At 41.8% G+C, this 22,169-nt stretch overlaps 1 protein-coding gene across 2 annotated transcripts in view; it reads right to left on the bottom strand.

Moving 5' to 3' along the window:
* SMG1 (SMG1 nonsense mediated mRNA decay associated PI3K related kinase) overlaps nucleotides 1-22,169 on the bottom strand; it is a 283,265-nt gene that overhangs the window by 165,659 nt on the left and 95,437 nt on the right. For both annotated transcript variants that reach the window (XM_089679071.1, XM_089679072.1), the window contains exons 19-23: nucleotides 21,241-21,381; nucleotides 14,167-14,366; nucleotides 10,087-10,283; nucleotides 9,317-9,478; nucleotides 9,082-9,236 (exon numbers count right to left, since the gene is read on the bottom strand). In XM_089679071.1, coding sequence (XP_089535197.1) covers nucleotides 9,082-9,236; nucleotides 9,317-9,478; nucleotides 10,087-10,283; nucleotides 14,167-14,366; nucleotides 21,241-21,381 — 855 coding nt within the window. The remainder of the gene's footprint in view (nucleotides 1-9,081; nucleotides 9,237-9,316; nucleotides 9,479-10,086; nucleotides 10,284-14,166; nucleotides 14,367-21,240; nucleotides 21,382-22,169) is intronic.

Raw genomic sequence — 22,169 nt, 5'->3', positions numbered from 1 at the left:
AAGGCAGACTTCTTGAGGTTCAGGACTCAACTGAAAACCCACAGGGAGCACTTCACGATCTCCAAGTTGTCTGTTAGAGAGTCCTGGGTACTCACCCACAGGAGCAGGTCATCCAGATAGCTCGTTACAGCAATTCCCCGTTATCTCAAACAATCCAGGACAAGAGCTAGCACCATGGAGAATACCAAGGAAGCCTGGCTTGCCCGAAGGGAAACACCACAAATGGATAATGCACTACCCCACTTGCAAAGTGTAGAAACCACTGACATCCCTCAGACGGGAACATGCAGGTAAGCATGACAGAAAATCCCCCTGATGGAGAGGGCAGCATTAAACGGATGAATGCCATCATAAGCTGCTGTACCTGCATGAAGCAATTTAGGGCCTCCAGGTCCAGAATTGTACAAAACCTGTCCTCTTTGCACCATGAACAGATTAGCCTAAAGCCCCCGGAACCATTATGGCTTGGGTACAGGAACTATAACTTCCAGGGGTAGTCAGTCCCACATCACTCTGTACAGGGCCTGAAGATGTGATGGCGAAAGACAAATATTGAAGGTAAAGAATTTCCCTGGTGGATAGGAATGAAATTCTATTTCATAGCCAGACACAATCTGTTCACAGGCCCATTTGTGTGGACTCACAAAATGATTCTTCAGAGACAGGGTCACATTTAGGACATGCATAAAATGCATAAAGGATAAAAAAAATTCTGACTTTACAAAACACCTTAAGCCAGGGGACTGCAACACCTGGATACAAAAAAACTGTAGTTTGCTGTTTAATCTGGAGGCTGGGGTGTCCACATCTGGTGTTCTCCACCTGTGACAGATCCTGGAACACGTGTAGAGACCACTCTCCCAGGTCAAGACGCTGCTGGCAGAGAAATATTTGCCTACCAGTTGTCTATTTCTGGACAGCTGACAATGCTGGAATGTGCATGTTCTGCTCAAGTCAGAATATACCTTTTTCCACAGCCAGACTTCTGGCTCTTCCTTGACAGTTGATGTATGCCATAGAGAAGTCGTTTTTTTTTTTTTTTTTTTTAAAACTGAATCTGGGTCAGTTGGCCCTCCAACAGGTTAATCCAACAACAGAATAATTGCGTTACAGATGCCTGATAAAACTGGGCAAAGGGGACTGCTTCGAAAGAGGCTACCTTAAATCTGAAGACTTAGGCTGTCCACACACGAAGATTTTCGGCCGAGAATATTCGTTTCAAGAATATTCTTTTGATGTTCTAATCATTAGTGGGGTCAAATCGATGCTTGTTTTTGACAGCAGTGACGGAAAAAAAAATCGAAGGGGCAGGAAGGAAAACTTCTCGATCAAACATTTTCGGCCAGTGTGTGTGGTTATCGCTCAGAAATTACATTAATTTTAAAATCAAATGTTAAAAGCAAAAAGACAATTTTTGAATGACATTTGTCCATTCATCGAATGTGCAAAGAATTTTCATACAAATATTCTTGCCCAAAAATCTACACGTGTATGTCCAGCTTAACATAGAAAGGCAGAAGTGGCTAAATGGTTAGCACTTCCGCCTGGCAGTACTAGGGTCGTTGGTTCAAATCCCAACCACGGCACCACCTGCCTGGATTTTGCAAGTTCTCCCTGTGCCTGCGTGGGTTTCCTCCGGGTACTCCGGTTTCCTCCCGCACTCCAAAGACATACTAGTAGGTGAATTGGCTCCTGTCTAAATTGGTCCTAGTATGTGTATGTATGAATGTTAGTTAGGGACCTTAGATTGTACACACCTTGAGGGTTAGGGCCTGATGTGAATGTACAATATAGATGTAAAGTGCTGCGTAAACTGATGGCGCTATACAAGTACCTGAAATAAATAAGATGGTTTCTGGACTGAAGAGTTTGAACTGGAGATTGCAGAATTTGAAGCCTCTACTGAAGAAAGAACACTCTGTACGGAGACATGTTTAGGGCCAGACCCAGATATTGACAAATGATGGATTGGTTCCAGCAACAATTTTTAAAATTTTAGTATTCACCCAAATCTTCTGTAACACATGGACAGTCAGAAATGTTTATCTGATACAGCCCTAGCCAAATGTTCCCTCAATAGAAGGTTGTCCAAGTGTCCCAAAAGATGCCATGAGGATGCAACAAAGCCAACACGGAGGTCAGCACTTTGTTAAACACCTGAGACATGGAGGAGATGCAACAGTCAACAGATATCTCCAGACACATAAAAGTGAGGGTGCACTGTCATGAGGAAGAAGGCTTGTCTGACAATTTGGCAGACTTGGAATGCCAAACCTTGTGGGTGGACTGAGAGCCAACCGTGCAGAGCCTCGTAATTGAACTTGAGGGAATGGAGAAACAAATGAAAATGCTTGTCGATGAGCAGAGAGGAAAATGGCTTTGCAGTCTGCTTATTAGGCTTCTTCCACTGTGGAAGAAGTATGTTATAGCCGTATATCAAATTCTTCTGACAAGAGACTTCTGCTGTCCAGCAAAGTGCCCTACGTATATGTACCAACAGGAAGGACATGCTAGCAATAAGATGAAAAGCATCCAGTAAATTAGCACAGCTGAAATTTAAGGTTACAGAGATCTGATCTACATCTTTCCCAAACAAGTTCAAAAGCAGCAGTGGTTAGAATCTTAAGGAGTCTTGACAAGTAAGGTATTGTTTGAGAAAGAAAAATCAGTCAGAATCAGGTGCAGGGTGCACCCAACTAGTGAAAACAGAGCTCTGGAAAGGGCTTCCAATAGTTTATTGGATGGAGGTCCTCAAAGGCAGGTGAAGTCTCCATGAAAGTGGTAGTCACCATCTTAAGGTGAGAGATGGCTGGAACCATGGTGGAAATGAACTATTTTGAACAGAATTTCCATGCTAGCAAAAGCTTAAAAATGCAAGCTACTTATCAGGATGCTTCGAATATCCATAAAGAAACAGTTGCAAAATTAGGTTCAAAAGGGAAAGTTAAACATGATAAGCCTCTCGCGCTACCTGCTTATATTAGAAAGGGAGCCGCTATTACCCGACTATATGCCTAGATAGAACATAATTGAATACAAAGCGGTGTAGCGCTATCTCAGAGAACTCTATATCCTTATCCACATATATAAATCATAATCAACTGTGCAACCAGACAATGAAAATAAGTAAAAATACGGTACCACACATATATAGTGACTAATAGGACAAAGAAAAAAGAAGACGGAAAGAGACAGGTGTTGACCAGGGAAAAAATGGTCAGTGTTGTATGGTGTGCAATAAGAAACATGAATAATTGAAACTACCTTTTTAAACATAGGATGTAAGTGAGCTCCCAGATGTCTAAAAGTTGACATCAAAATGGTGGCTAAAAAAAAACTAGTGCAAGATAATGTGCAAAATGGGGAAAAGTCCTGACCGAGGGAAAATGGTCAGTAATAATTAAAAACACAATAGAACGTGAATAATCTCAAGCCGTCCTTGGAGCGGAAGGCTATAAGTGAAAATGGTGAGCTCCCAGATGCCCAAGTGATGGCATCAAAATTGTGACCCAAATGGCTAAATGCACAAAACTACGTGCAATACCACTAGCGGCGAGACCAGAAAGTCCTAAATAGCCATAATAATAATAAACCATGAAAAAGTGACCCCCAATATAAAAGTGAAATACTGGAAAACAAGCGTGCCCAGCTATAGTGACCTCCAATCCAGTCAGTCCCTTAATATAGAAGAAAACAAATGCATAGACAACTAGTGTCTCACGTGTACAAATACAATGCCCCAAACTCAAAAAATCCCAACTAATCTTAAAATAGCATTGCAGTGTTAATATAATCATAAACAGAAAAAGTCCACATATTAGGACATGTCCTAATGAAATATGCTGAACAAGTGCAGATTTCAGCTGCCTAAATAGTGCAGATGCAGGTGGTCTAAGGAAATTAATCCGTCACCAGCTTCTTCAAGCGCATTGGCCCTGTGGGGTCTATGTGTGGAGGTGAGGGGGAGATCTAGCTGGTGACGGTCATCAGATGACAGCGTTCCCTGAATCGTGAGATTCTCCAGGACACCGCTCCAACTTAATAAGCTGGCCTCCTATGTCAAAAAACCTTCCTGCATCTGCATGGAGCTGATTGGAGCTTAACCATTCTGGAGCAAACCAGTGGTAAAATTAGGCTGCTCACCTTCAATCCAGATCTCAAAATGTAAAATAGGTCAAAGCACTTGTACCCCTTTAAGGGAAAGTAAGGAAACCAACATAGCCCTAGCAGAGATCCATCAGAGCCATCCAACGTTCAAACATGCATACGAGACAAGTGCAGCACATATAAAAACAGAAGGAACTGACAGTGCTCTCCACTGTTTTATTGAAGTAAAGGTTTAAAAAACACTCACAGGAGTATAATCTACAAGGGGAGAATAGAAAGAGCCATCACTGCCGATCTATCCTCCCCTCGGTACACCAGTATGCAGCTCACTTTTCTTCCCTGTCCTCAAACAGCAGACAGCTTAGTGACATAAATGGCCTCACTGCCCCACCCCTTTGATGCATTTCATCCAATTACCGGACTTCTTCAAACAAAAAAAAGGGTCCTGGCACCGAAAGGGTTAAGGGCTAGGAAAACCGGAGTTAGACTTTCTGGTAACTATTTCCAGTAGTCTTCCAAGACAGCCCTTGAGAGATGGAGCTCCTCCCACAGGAACAGGAAACACATTGCCACAGTTCTTTAAAAGGAGGTCCCTCAGTAGCATGGTCAGTCATATGCAAGAACCGAAGGATGGAACTTAAAAATATAACACAAAACCCAACAAACGATTCCATTAAAAACATAGGGTGGGAACTTGCTGTCCTGGAAGACTACTGGAAATAAAGTTACCAGTAAGTCTAACGCCAGTTTCCCCCCCAGTCGTCTTCCAGGACAGCCCTTGAGAGGATAAACAAGTAACAAGACCACGGCTTGGAGGAATTTCCTCCCAAATGCCTGATTCTGACCTGACAACAGATCCGGACGGTAATGTCTCACGAAGATGAAAAAGCTTGACCACATTACTGCCTTGCATATTTGCTCTGGGGTGGCACCAGCTTTTTCTGCCCAGGTTGCACAAAGCACTCTAGTAGAAAGGGCTCTTAGACCTCTGGGAGGTTTGCCTAAGGCCTGGTAACTCTGTAAAGGCCAGTTTGATCCACAGGGCTATGGTGGCCTTAGAGGCCTGGCATCCCTTACGTTTTCCTGAGAATAGAACAAACAGTACTTCTGAGGTTCTAAAATCCCTCGTGGCTTCAAGATATGCCTTTTAGCCTCTTTTAACATCCAGCCAGTGGAACTCCTCCCCTTTACTTAGAAGCATTCTGACAAAAAGTTGTTAGGACGATATCTTGTAATCTATGAAAGTTAGACACTACCTTAGGAATGAACCCTGGATCTGTTCTTAGAATGATCCTATCTTTGAAAATCTGTAAGACGTGATCCCTGATTGACAGTGGCTGAATTTCACTAATTCTTCGAGCAGACAATACTGCCACCAATAGCAGAGTTTAAGAATATCATCTTCTCTGAAGATTTCAAAATTGTCTCAAAAGGGTGCTCCAAGTAAAGACTTTAGAACAATAGAAAGGTTCCAAGCCGGAATTCTAACTCTTCACCTTGATTTGCATCTAGATATTCCTTTACAAAATCTAGAGATAAGCGAGTCATACTGAAGAGTTCTTTGTAGATAGACGCTTCGCGCCGCAATCTGTACTTTGATAATACCCAGGGCTAATCCATTCTCAAACCCATCCTGCAGAAATTCAAGGATATTGGGTGAGCCCTTAGAGGTTCCATTTCTGTCAAGGAGACAAATTATTTTCTAAATATTTTCCAAACTTTGCTCTAGTTGTCGGTTTTCTACTTTGAAGGTGTGGATGACTACCAAACAGGCCCCTAGCTCTCAAGATCCCTTCTTCAGAAACCAAGTTGTTAGATTTAAAGTGGACACCTATGGATGTACCAGAAGTCCCTGGCATAGCAAATCCTTCTTAAGAGGCAATCTGAGAGGGGCCTGGGTCAGTCAATGTGAGCAATGTTGAGAACCATGATCTCTTGGGCCAATATGGTGCTACCAGGATAACCTGTGTGTTTCTAGCAGAAATTTGGACAAGACTTTTGGAATGAGGTAAATGGGTGGGAAGGCATAGAAGAGATTGAAGTTCCAAGATATCTGTAGGGTCCCCACTGCTAGTGGGCAATCTCTTGGGTCCAGAGAAAAGAACGCTGGCACCTTTGTGTTCTTCCTGGTCACAAAGATCATCTTCTGGGTTTTGCCCAGAAAAATAATCTTTCTGAATGCCTTCAGATGCAAGGACCGTTCCTGATTTGAGACCTGCTGACTGCTTAGTAAATATGTTAGATTGTTCTGCTCTCCCTTCAGGTGCACCGCAGGGATGGAACAAAGGTTTTGTTCAGCCTGCTGAAAAATGTTCAGGGCAATCATTAGTCAGGGACCTCTGGTGCCCCCGTCTGTTGACATATGCCAATGTTATATTTTTGGATCGAATCTGCAGATGATGACCTCTGATCTGATTCTGAATGGCCAACATCCCCCTGACTAGCAGGATCAGCTCTTTTCAGTTGGAAGAAATCTTCTCTTCAGGAGACCATTTGCCCTGGCACCATTGACCATCTAGATGGGCTCCCCAGTCCCAGCTGCTGGCATCTGTAGTTAAAATGCGAGAAATGGGTAGAATCCAATAAACTCCCTCTTGTAAGTTTGTGTTAGAGTCCTCCACCACCAGAATGAGAGCTTCACCCTGGGAGGGATGGACACTCTTTCGTCCAAGTCTGTCCGTTCAGTCTCTTAAAAGAAACTTCTGTAGAACTCTCTGGTGGAACCTGGCCCATTGTACAGCTGGAATCGAGGCTGTCAATCCTAAGACCGACATCATTTCTCTCACCATGCAACGGTGATTGGACTGTAGACCTGCCATCTTCTGATCCAACCGATTGATCTTTTCTTTTGGAATTATTTTCTGATCTCTGGACTGAATGATGTAGAACAGAATAGAGACAGACTGGGATGGTATTTGTTGAGATTTGCAATCCATCCCAACTTTTCTAGCCACTGCTGTACCCTGAACAGAGTCAACTGGACTTCCACACTGGACGGAGCCAAGAAAAGCAAATAGTCTAGATATGGGATGACCATGACTGACTGGAGTCTTAGTGGGACCAATGCTTTTGCCAGAATCTTGGTGAATATCCTCGGGGTAGAGGAAAGCCAAAAGGGACGAGCTCTGCTCTGAAAATGATAGGTTTTCTTCTCATATTGAATTGCTAGTCACAGATACTTCTGAGAGCTTTTCCTTATGGGACTTCAAGTCCATAGTGGACATAAATCTTTCTGAAGGAGGTTCCCTATTGAATAAATGGATTCAATCTGAAACCTTTTTTACCGTATGGATACATTCAGGGGCCTTCGCTTTAGAATTAACCGGCACTTTCCTGTTGGTTTCTTTATCACAAAAACATGCGAATAGAAACTCTTTTCTTGCTCTTGAAGAGGCACTGGAAATAGCACCTTTTAATCCACCAGTTCTCCTATAAGTAGGGATAACACCAACGCTTTAGACACATCCTTTGGCAACTTTGTAACTAGATATCTTGCTGGTGGTCTTCTGTGAAACTCCAGTGCGCAACCCTGAGGACAAATTTATTGGGCAGTGACCTTTTTCACCGTTGATATGCACACTGCATAATTTTATTACGCTTCTGGTGAGTGCTCAATTCTTACCTTACCACAAGGAGCACCATTGGATTGAAGTGTTATTTCACGACACCATATAGACTGTCACTTTATTTTAATTTTATGCTATTTGTGACTTTTTATTAATATATTTTACTTTGTTTTACTGACAAGCGCTGCACATATACTATATGTTTTAACAAGGTTTCTTTTGGTTTCCTTGAGTGTTCAGCTGCTTATTATTAGAGCGCTCACTTTTATTACTATTTTTAGAAGTCTAAGTAGGTCTCTGTACTACGTTTTTCTGGGTCGAGGAAGGCTCTTCAGAGGGAAGTATAAACAAGCTGGAAACGAGTCCAAGAAATCACCAAAGCATCCTTTGCAATGGTCAGAGGATCTCTGCTCTTGGCTATAAACTTGTTCAGCTTGCTGTTTAACCTGGAGCCCCATTTCCTCATCTGGTTTTTCCACCTTTGAAATAGATTTTGAAAGACCTCTGGGCTAAGAGACCACTCCCCCAGACCTAGGCTTTTACAGCTTGGGAAGTCTGCCTTGCCAATTGTCCACTCTGGGGATGTGGACAGCCGAGAGAGCTGGAATGTGGGTTTACACAGAGGGAGTATAAGACTAATATCGTTTAGGTAAATTCTTGGATGTGTACTAGGGTGTGCTATCTCACTTGAAGGACTTTTTGGAAAATATAATTGTTAAAAGCATCAAATACAGCCAACGCACATCAGGGGGAAAACCTCGCCTTTCTTCAGTGTTTAAGAAGTTGATTTTATTAAAGTCACAAAAGAATGCACTTGTGGCACTAGTTAAGTGTCAAAGTCTCTTGATGGCATTAAAGGCAGCCTGACTAGGTGACCTTGCTCTAGAAGAGGTCAAGTGTTGTAGAGAATCTGATAGCTCTCCGTTCAAGAATGGGACATTTCAATCCCTGTTGGGACCAGGTCCTCCTCTCCAAAGAACAAATTCATCACTCAAGAACACAAAAAAAATATTGTCCCAACGAGTGGGTAGGGTTTCTACAGTGTGCTCTGGGAGCAGCCCTAGAAAGTTTTTTGTTTTTTTTAACCAGTGTCCAATCACCTCAAAGTAGCTGCATATAACCCATGGACTATGAATAAAAGTCTTGTGTGCTATAGTATATGATGAAGTGCATTTATTTTTAGTGTTATGCATCTATAAACTGCATAGAAAAACAAATTCTTGCAAGACAACATGACCAAAAGAAATCCTTGTTTGTCCTGAAAAAATATATGTATTACTTTGTAATCTTTATTAACAAAACTATCACAGAATAAATAGATCTATAGAAGATATTTACAAATTGCCACCAAAAGGAGTATATACATGTGGAAGAGCAGAAGTGGTTAAGCAAAGCTATAACAACGCACCTCCCATCAGCTTGCAGAGCTACAGAATTTATCCAAGAAAGGGTTTTGCCAGCAACAGCGGATGACCACACTGTAAGCCCTTGTATGGCTTCGGGACACTGTAGTTCACAAAGAGCCTCCACTACCATCATTACGGTCAACTCAAGTTCTGTGCCCTAAAAAAAAACAAAAAAACAAAACATTTGTAATATAATAAAAGCTCTGTCTGGAGTAGTCCTGTTATGACAACTCTTACCTGAGGTGCACTGTTCTTCATCTCTGCAAGCAGGTCAAAGCCATGTCTAACTGTAACAGCTGGCTGCCCAGCCAACAAACCCACTCGCATTATGGCAATTCGAATTCGAGTGAGCCAATCTTGGCATGTTTGCCGATTAGTATAGAAGAAGGTCCTGATAACCTATGAATAGAAGTAAAAATGCTATCAAGACTTTGCAACCATTAATGGAAACCGCAAATAAACTGAGCCAGAGCCTTAATCAGCATTTTACAGGAGACCGAATACAGTTTCCTATAGGAACCACTGCAATCTGCAAACAAATCAGGAAGTTTAATTTCTGCTTCAACAACCTCCTGGCATGTGGCATGCAATTTATTGCTTTAGCAAATTGGCCACTTGTGAGGCAATGTTCACACTACTGCAGTTGCATCTTGATCTGATTTTCAGTGTGATTTTGTAGTGCATTTTTGAGGCATTTTCCTGCGCAATTTTTTTTTTGTAAGACTAGATTTTATACACAAAACTCTGCCAAAATTTACTAAATGCATGTACATTCATTTGAATGTCTATGGGGCTAAAATCATGCTACAACCACACCAAAGTAGCACATGTAACTTTCCAAATTAAAACAAACAATATAAAAAAAACAAAACGCACTGCACTGATGCGAACCACTGAAAATAATGCAGTTTGTCTTGTTTTGCGATTTTGTGTAACTGAAGTCACATCTGAATTCTCACTAGGGTGACTCAGGCCTAAAATGTATGTCCCTTCATCTATCTACTAACCTTAGGAGGGGAGGTTAATGCATTGGCACATCCTTCATAGGCATTGTACATCAGTTTGTCTAGGTTCTCCAGGTATTGGAGAAGGAGCACTAAACGTAATTGGTTGTTGGCATGTCCTTCATCATTCTCTGCAGTTGTCCACTGACTAACATCCTGGTCTGGATTTAGGGTGTGAGCTGCAAGGCTTCGAATAATACCTTAAGACAAAAGGGGGGAAAAAATAAAAAAGTCAGTCACAGCACAATTCATTTGCCAGTCAACATTAACTCAATACTGGCTGCATAGCTACTTTGGAGTCAATGCACTGTGAATAAAATAAATACAAACAAATCAACATAAATGACCTTTATTTTCACACTGGATACAGGGAAATACACAAGAATCACCAACATGTCTCAAGAAACAACTTTTTTTGGAAGCCAAAGTAAACTTTCAAATTAAATTCACACTTGTGCAGAGATCTGCATTTTTTGCAGTAGAAAAATTACAATCTCTGCAAGGGCACACAGAAAACAAATTGTTTTCTATCTGTCCTGTTGACACTGAAAAGGCCTTCACCTTTATGGATAAAAAAATAAATGCACATTTTTGCAGGAAAAACAATGTGCATTTACCAACTTTTCCCACAAGAGTCTGCTGGTTACTCCTGCAGACACACCCTCCAGGTTTCAGCCGGTATTTTCATACAGGCTTTCAGTTAGCAAGCTGGAGGAAGTGTCAATGGACCACAAGTGTGCTGATCAGCACACACACTCGTAGTCCATTGAGAACTACAAACTATCAGCCGCAGTGGAAGATGGGACTAGTTTATTCATTCACAGATCCCTGTGAGACGTGCTTTTTGCCATTCTACACCACAGCTTATTGCCTGCATTTCAAAAAGGAATAGAAATAAATAAAGTTAAACAATAAAAAAAAAGAAGAAAAGTGCAAGGCCTTGCCGGCCAGAAATGGCAATTTGAGTGCAGTGAAATGTGGCGATTTAACCACGCAGGCAGTGTGAACCAGTGGGTCTTTCACATATCCGTTTACATTTGATTACCTTCAAGTCACTTCCCTATTTTTTAATAGCTAAACATGATTGATCTGAGGTAGTTGGAAGTAAACAGAAGCATGTACATTTACATCCACTTGCCCATAGTTCTAACAAGGGTCAATTAAGGTTCGGGAGGAAAAAACTAAATGGACACCGATGTCACAAAAGTGAGATCTATGCGTTTCAGTGTTGATTCAATAGGGGATATGTTTCTCTGTGCCCCTGATCAGAATGGAGAAGGCTGGTGTGAAAAAGCCATTAGGCTACATTCACACTTGAGTGTTTTGTAGTGTGAAGCTTGAAGATGCTCAACAAAAAAAATCCTATTCATTTTATTGACCCCTGTTCAAAAATTGAAATGAATGGGATTTTGCTTTTGGAGCTTCAAGTTTTGAGCTACAAACACATTTAAGTGTGAATGCAGCCTAAAAAGATCTATAACCTGTGCTCCATTTCACAAGCAATATAAAGACTGCTGCAACCAAATATCTGAATACAATATATACCAAATTAACATACCCAATAGGTGTGCTGTCTCTTTAACTGCCTCCCGTCCGCCATATAAGTTGACGAGAGCGCGGCGGTTCTCTCGTTCTGGAAGGACATCATATGACGTCCTCCCACTTTAACCACTCGTGCATGCCCCGGGGGGCGTGTGGCAATCGGTAGTGTACTGTGTTCCTGGGACACAGCGGATCACCGATCAGCGGAAAGAGCGGATGACATCGGTTCTGTCATGTCATCAGCTGTGTCCAATCACAGCTGATCGCATGTAAATAAGGAAATACCGGTTTTTAAATCTTTACAATTCTTTAATATTACTTTTATGCTTGTGTTGACTGTCTCCTGTATAACGATCCCTGTGTCAAAATGGCGGCTGGAACGCATGACACATGCGCAGTAGCGATCTCTGATGCCGGCGTGCGTTCCACCGCCACCTGAACTAACCATGCAGCTACAACTCCTCTGTCCACTGCCATTTTAATAATCTGAGACATTGAGCAATACACCCTGTCAGAATGGCTTCCAGATACCAGCTGATTGATTCAAAATAATAGTGAATTCTAAGAGGTCATTACTGCAAGCTGTAAACAGTGCTTTTTTATATGTTCCCAATAGAAATTAATATAAGTCACTATTTAAACGGATCCCGGGCTTTTTACAATTTTAAGGTAATTTTATTATATTAGTATCACATCTGAATCAAGTCAATTTATCACCTTTACAAGTATCTGTTCTAATATTAATTTTGATGACACGTCAATTCATTCTCTCTCTCATATATCTACCTACCTCTAGATCGATATATCAATCTCTATATATATTATTTAAGATCACTTTTAAGTGAAATTTTAAATGAATGGTAGCATCAAGTATATGTACATTAGCATGTCACTTTAGCATCTTTTGATTGGTAGTCATATTTCTACAATTGTACCTCTATTAATGCTTTTTAAGGTTTATCAATTTCCTATCTCCATGGTTTGCACATATGCATACCCTTGCTGTGGCACGTTGGTCCTACCCCCTATGATGCGTGTCCCTCCCATAGGGAGGGTTCACACATAGTTACTGACTATATATAGAAGAGGGCCCTCTCGGTCTGACTAGCTCTGATGAAGAAGGGACCCCCCTTCGAAACACGGCAGTGTCATTCTGAGAATTTCCTCTTCAGATGGGATTCGCATGTGTCTCCTTATCGTAGGGTGTGCTTTTGGATTTTATATGCCTGTTTTATGACTACTTGTGAGTATATCGCCTAAATCTACTAACGATTTACTGAGGAAATGCGCAAGGTTTGTGCTTTCTGTTTTTGTTCTCCACTACAGTTTGTATCAAGCTTCCCCAGCTTTGTATTGGAGCTGCACAGCCTTTGATCGATCTGTAACAAACTTCTATACTCCCTTATACTATTGATCCATCGGCCCTCTATTGATCTGAGTCCCTAAGCGCAGGAGCGGTTGTATCTGTGTTCACTCTTTGAAAGCAGTGACTGTTAAGTCACCGCTGTCTGCTCTGCTTCCCCCCGATGCTCACTGAAGAGCTGAGCTGTGGAGGTGGAGGGGGCGGATGGCTCAGGCCCTCAGCGGATCACTGACAGGCTGAACTACGTGCAGCTCCAGACACTGGGGTGGATCCCAACATTAAAGTCGGGATCCTTCCCCAGCATGGACCAGCTATGATGCGTCACAGAAGTGAAAACAGGTCACAGGAGTGCAGAACAAACTGCACTCCTGTTATCCAGAGGAGAAGTACAGCCAAAAGAGCTTTGGCTGTACTTCTGCTTTAAATGCATGTATATCATTGCCATTGTAAAACAAGCCTTACAATTGCTTTTATTAAAAAAGCAGCCAGGGATAGAAAAGAATGTTCCCTGCCAGCAGCTGCAAACTGGGAACCTGGCTCTGAGTAGAAAGTAGTTATGTAACCAACAACCACTACTAATCAGAGCCAGAGCTCTCCAGCTTTGCTGATTGCAAAGCAATCGGTCCGACTCTGTAGGATGTGTATCGGATATCTCCTATTAGGGGAATTATCTCTATTTGTCTGGTTTAGTTACCACTGACGGTGAAAGTGAACGATAACCCTTATTTTGGGGTGTCACAGAATGGGAGTAAAAAATGGGCAATTTTTTTACCCTGAGGCTGAAGTTGCCTTTTAAATAGAAAAAAAAAAAAACCTGACGGTGCACCCCTTGTGCCTTGATGCACTTTGAATGTATTTAAATTAAACTGAAGGTATGATTAGGCTTTTAAGGTGCACGCACACTTGCACTTTGAACTGGTCCTGGGCACAGTTCAGCTCCTTGGGCCAGTTTGTTTTTGTAGTGTGTGTTCCCGGGCAATGTAAACTTGTGTTCTGGAATGGTTTGCTGCAGTGTGAGTGCAAACTATGCTGGAACACAGAACTCTCCATAGATGACAATGTACTGAATCCTTAAACACATTTTTAAATTATTTATTATGGAAAGTCAAGGAAACACAGAATTGAAAACACTTGGAAAATGTATCATCGTACACAGTACCAATAGATTAACAGAATACCTTCAATAGTCTGGAACGTATCTTGTGCTCTTCCTAAGGGAGTCCGTAATTTAGACAGGACAGTGAACTGAGCAGCCTCCCACACTGCCCATTGCCACAAGACAGCCTCTGTCTTAAGCAGATTACGGGGAATGAGTGAAGCATCACGCTTATCAAGCCTCTGGCAGCTGTGAAATAGCCTCTCCAACCAACTGTCCTTTCTACAGAGATAGAGAAACAAAGATAAAATGTGATTTTTTTTACTTACAATTAAATTAATTTTATCTAGATTATTAAGATACACAGTAATTCAGAGACTGCTGGGTTATAGCGCTACCTATAAAATAGTTTGGACACTGGGGGAAAAAAATAAATAAATACGTTCCAGCCATAAAACCCCTCCTAGTCCCAGCATGCAAAACAGAAGAAAAGAATATAACTACTGACCTAGGGGGATGATACCTGTTCCCCTCAAGGAACTCCAAGAAACGTGTTTTATGGCAAGTACAAAAATACTATTATCTCATTCACTGAGGGACACAGGATTTCAGAGACTGCAGGACCATCCAAGCAGTCCAACTGACAGGTGGGAAACAGCAGTAAAAAAAAAAAAACCATTAAAAACACTAACAGTCCCACAAAACAACATACCGGGACTGTAAGCAGCTCAAAGGGCTCTCTAATTGACCCTATTCATTCAACTCACAGAAAGGACAATAAGGAACACAACCTTGTAAGGTGACAGTGAAAAGGAGATGATCTCAGGTAGGTGCAAAGGGTAGTTTTGAGGTGATGAGGAACAAAATTTAAATCCATGGAGTCAAGGGGGAATATGTACAGAGGAAGCCATGTGCAAGATGCCCTGTACAAAAAAGTCTCAATTAAGGACTGGGAAGCTAGCAATCTTTGGTAAAACATTGAAAGCACCAAATTCTGACACTTAACCACTTGAGCTCCTGAGGATTTACCCCCCTTAATGACCAGGCCTCTTTTTGCTACTCGGCGCTGCACTAATTCAACTGATAATTGTGCAGTCATGCAATGCTGCACCCAAACGAAATTTACATCCTTTTTTTCCCACAAATTGAGCTTTCTTTCGGTGGTATTTGATCGCCTGTGCTTTTTTCATTTTTTGCGCTATAAAAAAAAGGCTGACAATTTTGAGAAAAAAACAATATTTTGGACTTTTTGCTATAAAGCATGTGCAGTAAAAAAAATAAAAAAAAATATTAAATTTCATCCAAAATGCATTCTGCGACATGTCTTTGCTAAAAAAAAATCCCAATACGTGTAAATTAATTGGTTTACATGAAAGTTATAGCGTTTTCCAAATGGCGGGAAAGATAGTGGGATTTTTATTTATACTAATAATGGCGGCGATCAGCGACATATGGCGGCGATCAGCGACTTATGGCAGGACTGCGGCGGACATTTTGACACTGGGGGGAAACTGACTTGGGGTCACTGACATCCCCAGTGACACCAATACAGTGATCAGTGAAAAAAAACTCCACTGACACTGTACTAATGGCACTGGGGAGGAAGGGGTTAACATTTTTTTTCACTGAAAGGGTTAGGGGAGTGTTTTACTAGGGGGCGGGGGTGTGTGCTGGACAGGGGCAGGCTGATCAAGAGAGAGAAACTCTTCTCTCCCTCTTCAGCTTGTCAGGGAACTGCCAGATAGCAGGGCTGTGTGTAAACAATGCAGCCCTGCTCTCTGTCAGCGATCACCGCTAATCCCGGGGAAACGGCCGGTAATCACCAGCCGTGACCCGGCGGCTGACACCCGCTGCTGACACCCGCGGGACAGGTAGGGCGGGAGCACGCCCCCTACCTGTTTTGCAAAACTACGTTTTAAAACGTGGTTTTCCCCACCCGTGCCGCCCTGCAACCGTTTTAATGCGGTGGCTGGGCGGCAAGTGGCTAATGGCACTCAAAACCAACTGAGGATCAAGCACCACATGTAGAAAGAAAAGATATAACCACAGTGAAAATTTTCTGAGATGGGAGTTTTTTTATTCCGCACCAATTAAATTAAAACCTTCATGTAGGATGGTAGACGCTGTGGAAAGTAAACTTCTTAGCCTTCAAACTCATGGGGACCACAGATTCAGAAACGTCTGTCAGAACCTGGGCTTTAAAAGCAACTGCCACTAAAGCCATAAATTAAGAAGCAAGATGGTTAAACGGCCCTTGAGACAAAATATCTGGATGATCTGGAGGAGTCCATGGAACATCTGCCATAAGTCTGATCAGGTCATGACTATCATGCTCCTCTGGGTCAAATAATGGCTACAAGAATCACTAGGATAATATTGATCTTGTCTGTTTAGCAGAAAAACTGTACCAAGGAGCCACCAGAGCATCCACTGCTACCTTCAAATTATTTCTGTACATGGAGACAAACCAGTCTAGTTTATTGTTGAATCTGGGAGGTCCACATCAGGCATCACTAATACTGTAACACCTAACAGTAAAGAGACAACTCCCCCGAATCAAAGTGCTGATAGCGTAGTCTGCTTGCCAATCTTCAACACCTGGAAGGTAAAGAGTTGACAAGGTTGGAATGTGCAGTTTCCCTTGGGACAGAATCTTCCCTCTCCTGCAACCGCAAGACTTCTGGGTCTTCCCTAATGGTTGATGTGCCCCACTACCTTGGTGTTGGCCAACCGAATCCTGATTAAATGGCCCTCCAGCTGGGAGTGTCCAGCACTACAGAGATAAAAAAAAATGCCAAAGTTGACAACTATTGCCAACAGAGGGTAATAGTATTTAGCATCACTGTTGGTTGGATCACAGAGTGCACACAATATTGGAGTGATCACGGAGTGCTCACGTTTTTTGGTTTATATATATTTATATATATATATATATACACACATTTTTTTCTTTTCATGAGTCTTGCACATTTAAAGAGTGGTTTGTGATTTGCACGGATTGGAGTGTTATGTATATGTTTAAAGGTAATGCACTATAGATTATTTCCTTTTTTGGGGTTTTCGTGGAATAATTAGGATTATATTCCTTCTTACTGGATTGAAGTGGAAAATTTGGATTTTGGACTTTATTGGACACATTTGAGACTGAAATTGAATTGGACACTATGTTTTTATTTTATTTATTTTCTTTGGGAATTCACGTGGTATATCACAAAAAGGTATAATTTATTAAACACCTAGAACCAATCCACCACATGTACTGGAGTGATGAGCCTTGCTCCAGAAGATCCATGAAAGCTGCATGGAGATCTGCTAATCTAAGCCATTAAAAAAGGAATGTTGGAAGACCTGAACAGAGAAGGGGGCAGAGACAGAATTCTACCGTGTGACCCCTGGAAACTCTCCTGCACCCAAGATATAAAGAGGCTGGCTGGCTAGATGTCGGCAAAGGCTAACAGACCTCCACCCTGGCATTTTGGAAAGTAAGGGTGCCCCTTCACTTAGGTTTACCTGTGGGCTTGTCCAAGGCCTGCGTTTGAACTGAGTGCCTGGTCTGAGTTGGAAGTTGAGCCCCAGGAGTTATAAACTCTTCTTGGCCTCCAAGAAGGTGATCGGGTGAACTTCTAAGGGGTTGAACATTAGGCTTCTTTGGTTGGGTAAAGAGTAAGATTATCCACCCCTCCGTGACATCCTTAATAAAAATGTTCTAGGTAGATGCAAAGCAGAAGAGACGTTGACCCTCAAAGACCATTTGCAGAAGGCACTTTTAGCAGGCGAATGTTAGTCAATACAGCAGCTTAGTGCTGTAGGCATGAGCTCTAAACACTCAATAAGTAATCAGTTTGAAAGGAGATCTCATGTCCTCAGTCCAGTCAACCAGAGTTTAGCAAAATAGCCTCATGGATAAGTTGCAAAGCAGGTCTTGTTAGAAAAATTAAGATGTTGGATATTGATAGTTGCCTTCTCCAGTTGGAAACAAAATGGATTTTCCAGCTTGAAGCCACTAGGTCACCAGGGCTGAATGAAAATATCAGTTTCAAGCCCTTTCTATAGGACTTTCCAATTTCTGAGACCATGGAGAGCTACTGTACTCTGTTCGCAGGAAGTTTCTGGCAAGACTCACATTTTATTAATAATCTATTTTGATTTTTTGTTGTATATATTTTTGTATCTATCCAATTCTATAATTTTGTCCTTTTTGGGAGAATTTGTTAATTTAATTTAATGTAATAGACGCTTTGGTATTGTGTGGGATACTCATGCTGACTCTTGCTTGACCGATTTGAGACCTGGAGGTGGGGAGGCTGTGGCGACATTGGGGGTCATTTTGTACACAGAGATATGCGAGTTGGTCTCCCAAGTCTGTCAAACAAGGAGTCTTACTTTTGCCTACATTTCTTTAGATCCGAGTCTTTGGATACATATTAATCTGAATTATGAATATTGTATCTATAGAAGTCTAGTGTTGTTCGCTGGTTTGTTCAATGTCAGATTTTATTTATTGATGTGCATTCTGTCTTTTGTCCATTAGATGGTGTTTTATTGGAGTTGTCTAGGCATCTTTATTGCTGAGGAGAGGACTCTTGGCAGGGCGGGGAGAATGTTGTCCCGCAACCCTTCGGCTGGTCCCTGCCTGGGGCTGGCCCACCCTCACATGATCTGGGATATCCCAGTGTCGCTGTGGGAAGGGGCTCCCGGTGGATGTGCGGTCTGTTGGGGGTGTCAGGACGGTCTGACCTGCCCTGCCACCGCGGCGTGTCATCCATGAGCACGGTTTGCTTTGGCACATATGCATTGGCATATCTCCACACGCCGATTAGGTTCCAGCGACACATGCAGGAATTGACATGGTCTGCCATAAGGGGAGGAGGAACCTTTGACCAGGACAGGGAAACTGTACCCCTAAGATCATAAGCGTTGCTAAGAGTTGACAAATCCATCTACCATATATGCAAAGAGAAGCAAACTGCTCCTTACAAGACCCCTCAGAAAGGAAAAAAAATCACCAACTGATGAAAGGAGGCTGTGGCAGAGGAAGACCCAACAACCCACACCATATTTCGGCAATAAAAAAAATCTCCTGAGGATGCTTAGGAGTAGAATAGGGTGATGGTACAGACATTTCCTGGTCAAGGTGGAAAAAAAAAAGTCACCTAGGAGACAAGGGAGAGCAAGCTTGTCCGTATGTAGAATAAGAAAGGGTTCCTTACCAGACATGGCTGCTATCTTGGAAATCCTCTGTGCAGAAATAAAGGATAAGGAAGGCAACCCAAAGCCCTCCTGCAAAAGAAAAATGTAGGGAGTCTCCTTGACCAAAGGGCCCACATATAGCAGGGAGTAACCGAAGCTTTTTCCAGGGGAAAAAACCTGAGACAAGGCTGTATCCTGGACTGGGTCTGGATGTTCATCACGGAAAAAAAAAAAAAAAAAAACTCCACAAGAGAAGCAACTACAGGCTGGGCAGATACAAAACAAAAATTATGCACCCAAAAGGAAACCCAAATAAGTGTAGGTCCCCTTGCACAGGGAACATTAAATTGGCTGGAGATGGCGTAAAAAAAAAAAAAAAAAAAAAGGCAACTGTCCCCCCCACCTGCAGAAGCACCCTTTGACAAAAAAAAAAAAAAAAAAAAAAAAAAAAAAGAAGAAAGAAAATATATATACATACACACACACAAAAAAAAAATCATACATATAAATAAAACTTGTATTCAGCTTTGGAAGCCCCTGGCTGCTAAGGGAACAGCGTCCCTGGATGGAACTTGGAGCATGAATCTCTTGTTGGACTTGCACTAAATACATCTCATGTGAACCAACATGAAGGGAATCTCCTATCTTCATATCCATCACCATGGGATTATGCTGCTAACTCTTGCAACAGATATGAAGATGCTCTGTGGCCTGTGATGTACAATAAAGTAAATGGGATTTATGGTTACATGTAAAATCCCTTTCTTGGAGTACATCATAAGACACAGAGCATCCTTAGATCTACCACGATATGCGGTAGCATATGAAGATGCTTCATGTCCTGTAATGTACAAAAAAAAAAAAACCTGAGCGCTGAGAACGTAGTCTTTCATCTATGGACACTAGCAATAAACTGAAGGCATGCTGGGAGTGAGAGGTTTTGCAGAGCTGACTTTTCAGCTTTGCTGGTGACCAATCACCTGGAGGTGCAGCATAACCCATTTGTTTAAGAATTAGACAATTCTGTGACTTGTAATGTACGATAAAGAAAATCATTTTCAGCGACCCAAAATAAAAAATCTCTTAAGAGCGTTGAATATTAGCTTTGTATAGCCCAAATCAGAAACCTCAGATACATTTTTGATTTTGGGAAGAGCAGATGTGCTGATGTTATCAAAGTATCCGTAACCTGAAAGATCTGACAATGTATATTAATGCAATTTGACATCGCTTCAGAAGTAAAGAACATCTCTGTACAAACAAAAGGCAACCTATCACTGGCCTTTGTAGCAAGGAAAACATGGAAGGGCGACATGTCAAACAAAAAACCGAACTTCTCTAACAGTTCACGTTAAAACAAGGAGTTTATTTTGCACACATTTGCGCAACATGAACTGTTACACAGGGTTAATTCGGTTTGTTGCAGGCTGGCTAGTAAGTGAGCTGGAAATCTTTGTTTGATGTTTTTTGACATGCATTGCTCTTCCATGTGCTCCTTGCTGCCAAGGCCAGTTATAGTTTGGGATGGTTGCTATTTGTTTGCACTATTGCTGAATTGGCAAGGGGACGCACTGGCTGCCATTGTGATATTGCTGGGTGTCCTGTGCACCCCTATACCTAAAAGGAGGCCTGGTTGCCTTCCAGGCATACCTGCCCTCAATCGATTATAATATATCTGCTCCAACTTTGGAGACTCTCAAAATTTACAGTTAGGACTGCAGTATACTTGGGTGCCGTGACGTGGCCTCTGCAGCTTACTCAAAAATTTGCAACATGAACTGTTAAGACTGGGTTAATTGAGTTTGTTGCAGGCTGGCAAGTGAGCTGAGACTTTTCATTTGTCAAGAAACGTCTCTGTAGCTGTAAAATGCATCATTAGCCAGTATGTGAAGCAGCTTATGCCTCAGGTTAAAATGTCTATCACCATGAATAATAAGACACCATAATTGCAACAAAACAAGCTTACCCTGATCTATGAGTGCTCCCATACAGAATAAAACTGATGACATCAGAGAAGTCTTGGGGGTGGAATGTGTTGCTGGGAGACTTGCTCATGTGGTTTCTTATTGCTGTCGAGATTTCCTGCATTTCTGTATGATTGGTGTTACTGTACAAGAAAAAAATAGTCATTACGTGTAGTTGTTCATACCTAGGTTTATGTATTTTTATACGAGTGTAAAATAAGTAACAAGCGCACATAGCTATAAAACTGCTAAAGCAGATGGCAAAGAAGTAGTTGCAAGTTTTCCCTACAAATCTTTATGTTGAAGAGCAGATGCAAGAAACAGAACCCGGACAAGTGCCTGACAAAAGCATAATACGTATAGCAAAGAAAATGAAAAACACACACACATACATAATTTAGTATTGATAAATTTCTTTTTAAAATTAAAAAAATGTTTGTGTTTGCACAACACTGAACTACTCATTTGCAATTACAGTGGGGCAAAAAAGTATTTAGTCAGCCACAAATTGTGCAAGTTCTCCCACTTAAAAAGATGAGAGAGACCTGTAATTGGCATCATAGGTAGACCTCAACTATGAGAGACAAAATGAGAAAAAAAATCCAGACAATCACATTGGCTGATTTGGAAAGAATTTATTTGCAAATTATGGTGGAAAATAAGTATTTGGTCAATATCAAAAGTTCATCTCAATACTTTGTTATATATCCTTTGTTGGCAATGACAGAGGTCAAACGTTTCCTGTAAGTCTTCACAAGGTTGGCACACACTGTTGCTGGTATGTTGGCCCATTCCTCCATGCAGATCTCCTCTAGAGCAGTGATGTTTTGGGGCTGTCGCTGGGCAACACGGACTTTCAACTCCCTCCAAAGGTTTTCTATGGGGTTGAGATCTGGAGGCTGGCTAGGCCATTCCAGGACCTTGAAAGGCT

The sequence above is a fragment of the Staurois parvus genome, unplaced genomic scaffold, assembly GCF_062004578.1.
Source record: "Staurois parvus isolate SC_StPar_1 unplaced genomic scaffold, SC_StPar_1.0 ptg000217l, whole genome shotgun sequence".
Classification (NCBI taxonomy): domain Eukaryota; kingdom Metazoa; phylum Chordata; class Amphibia; order Anura; family Ranidae; genus Staurois; species Staurois parvus.
Note: the sequence above shows the minus strand (reverse complement) of the source record. Positions and strands in the feature narration are given on the sequence as shown.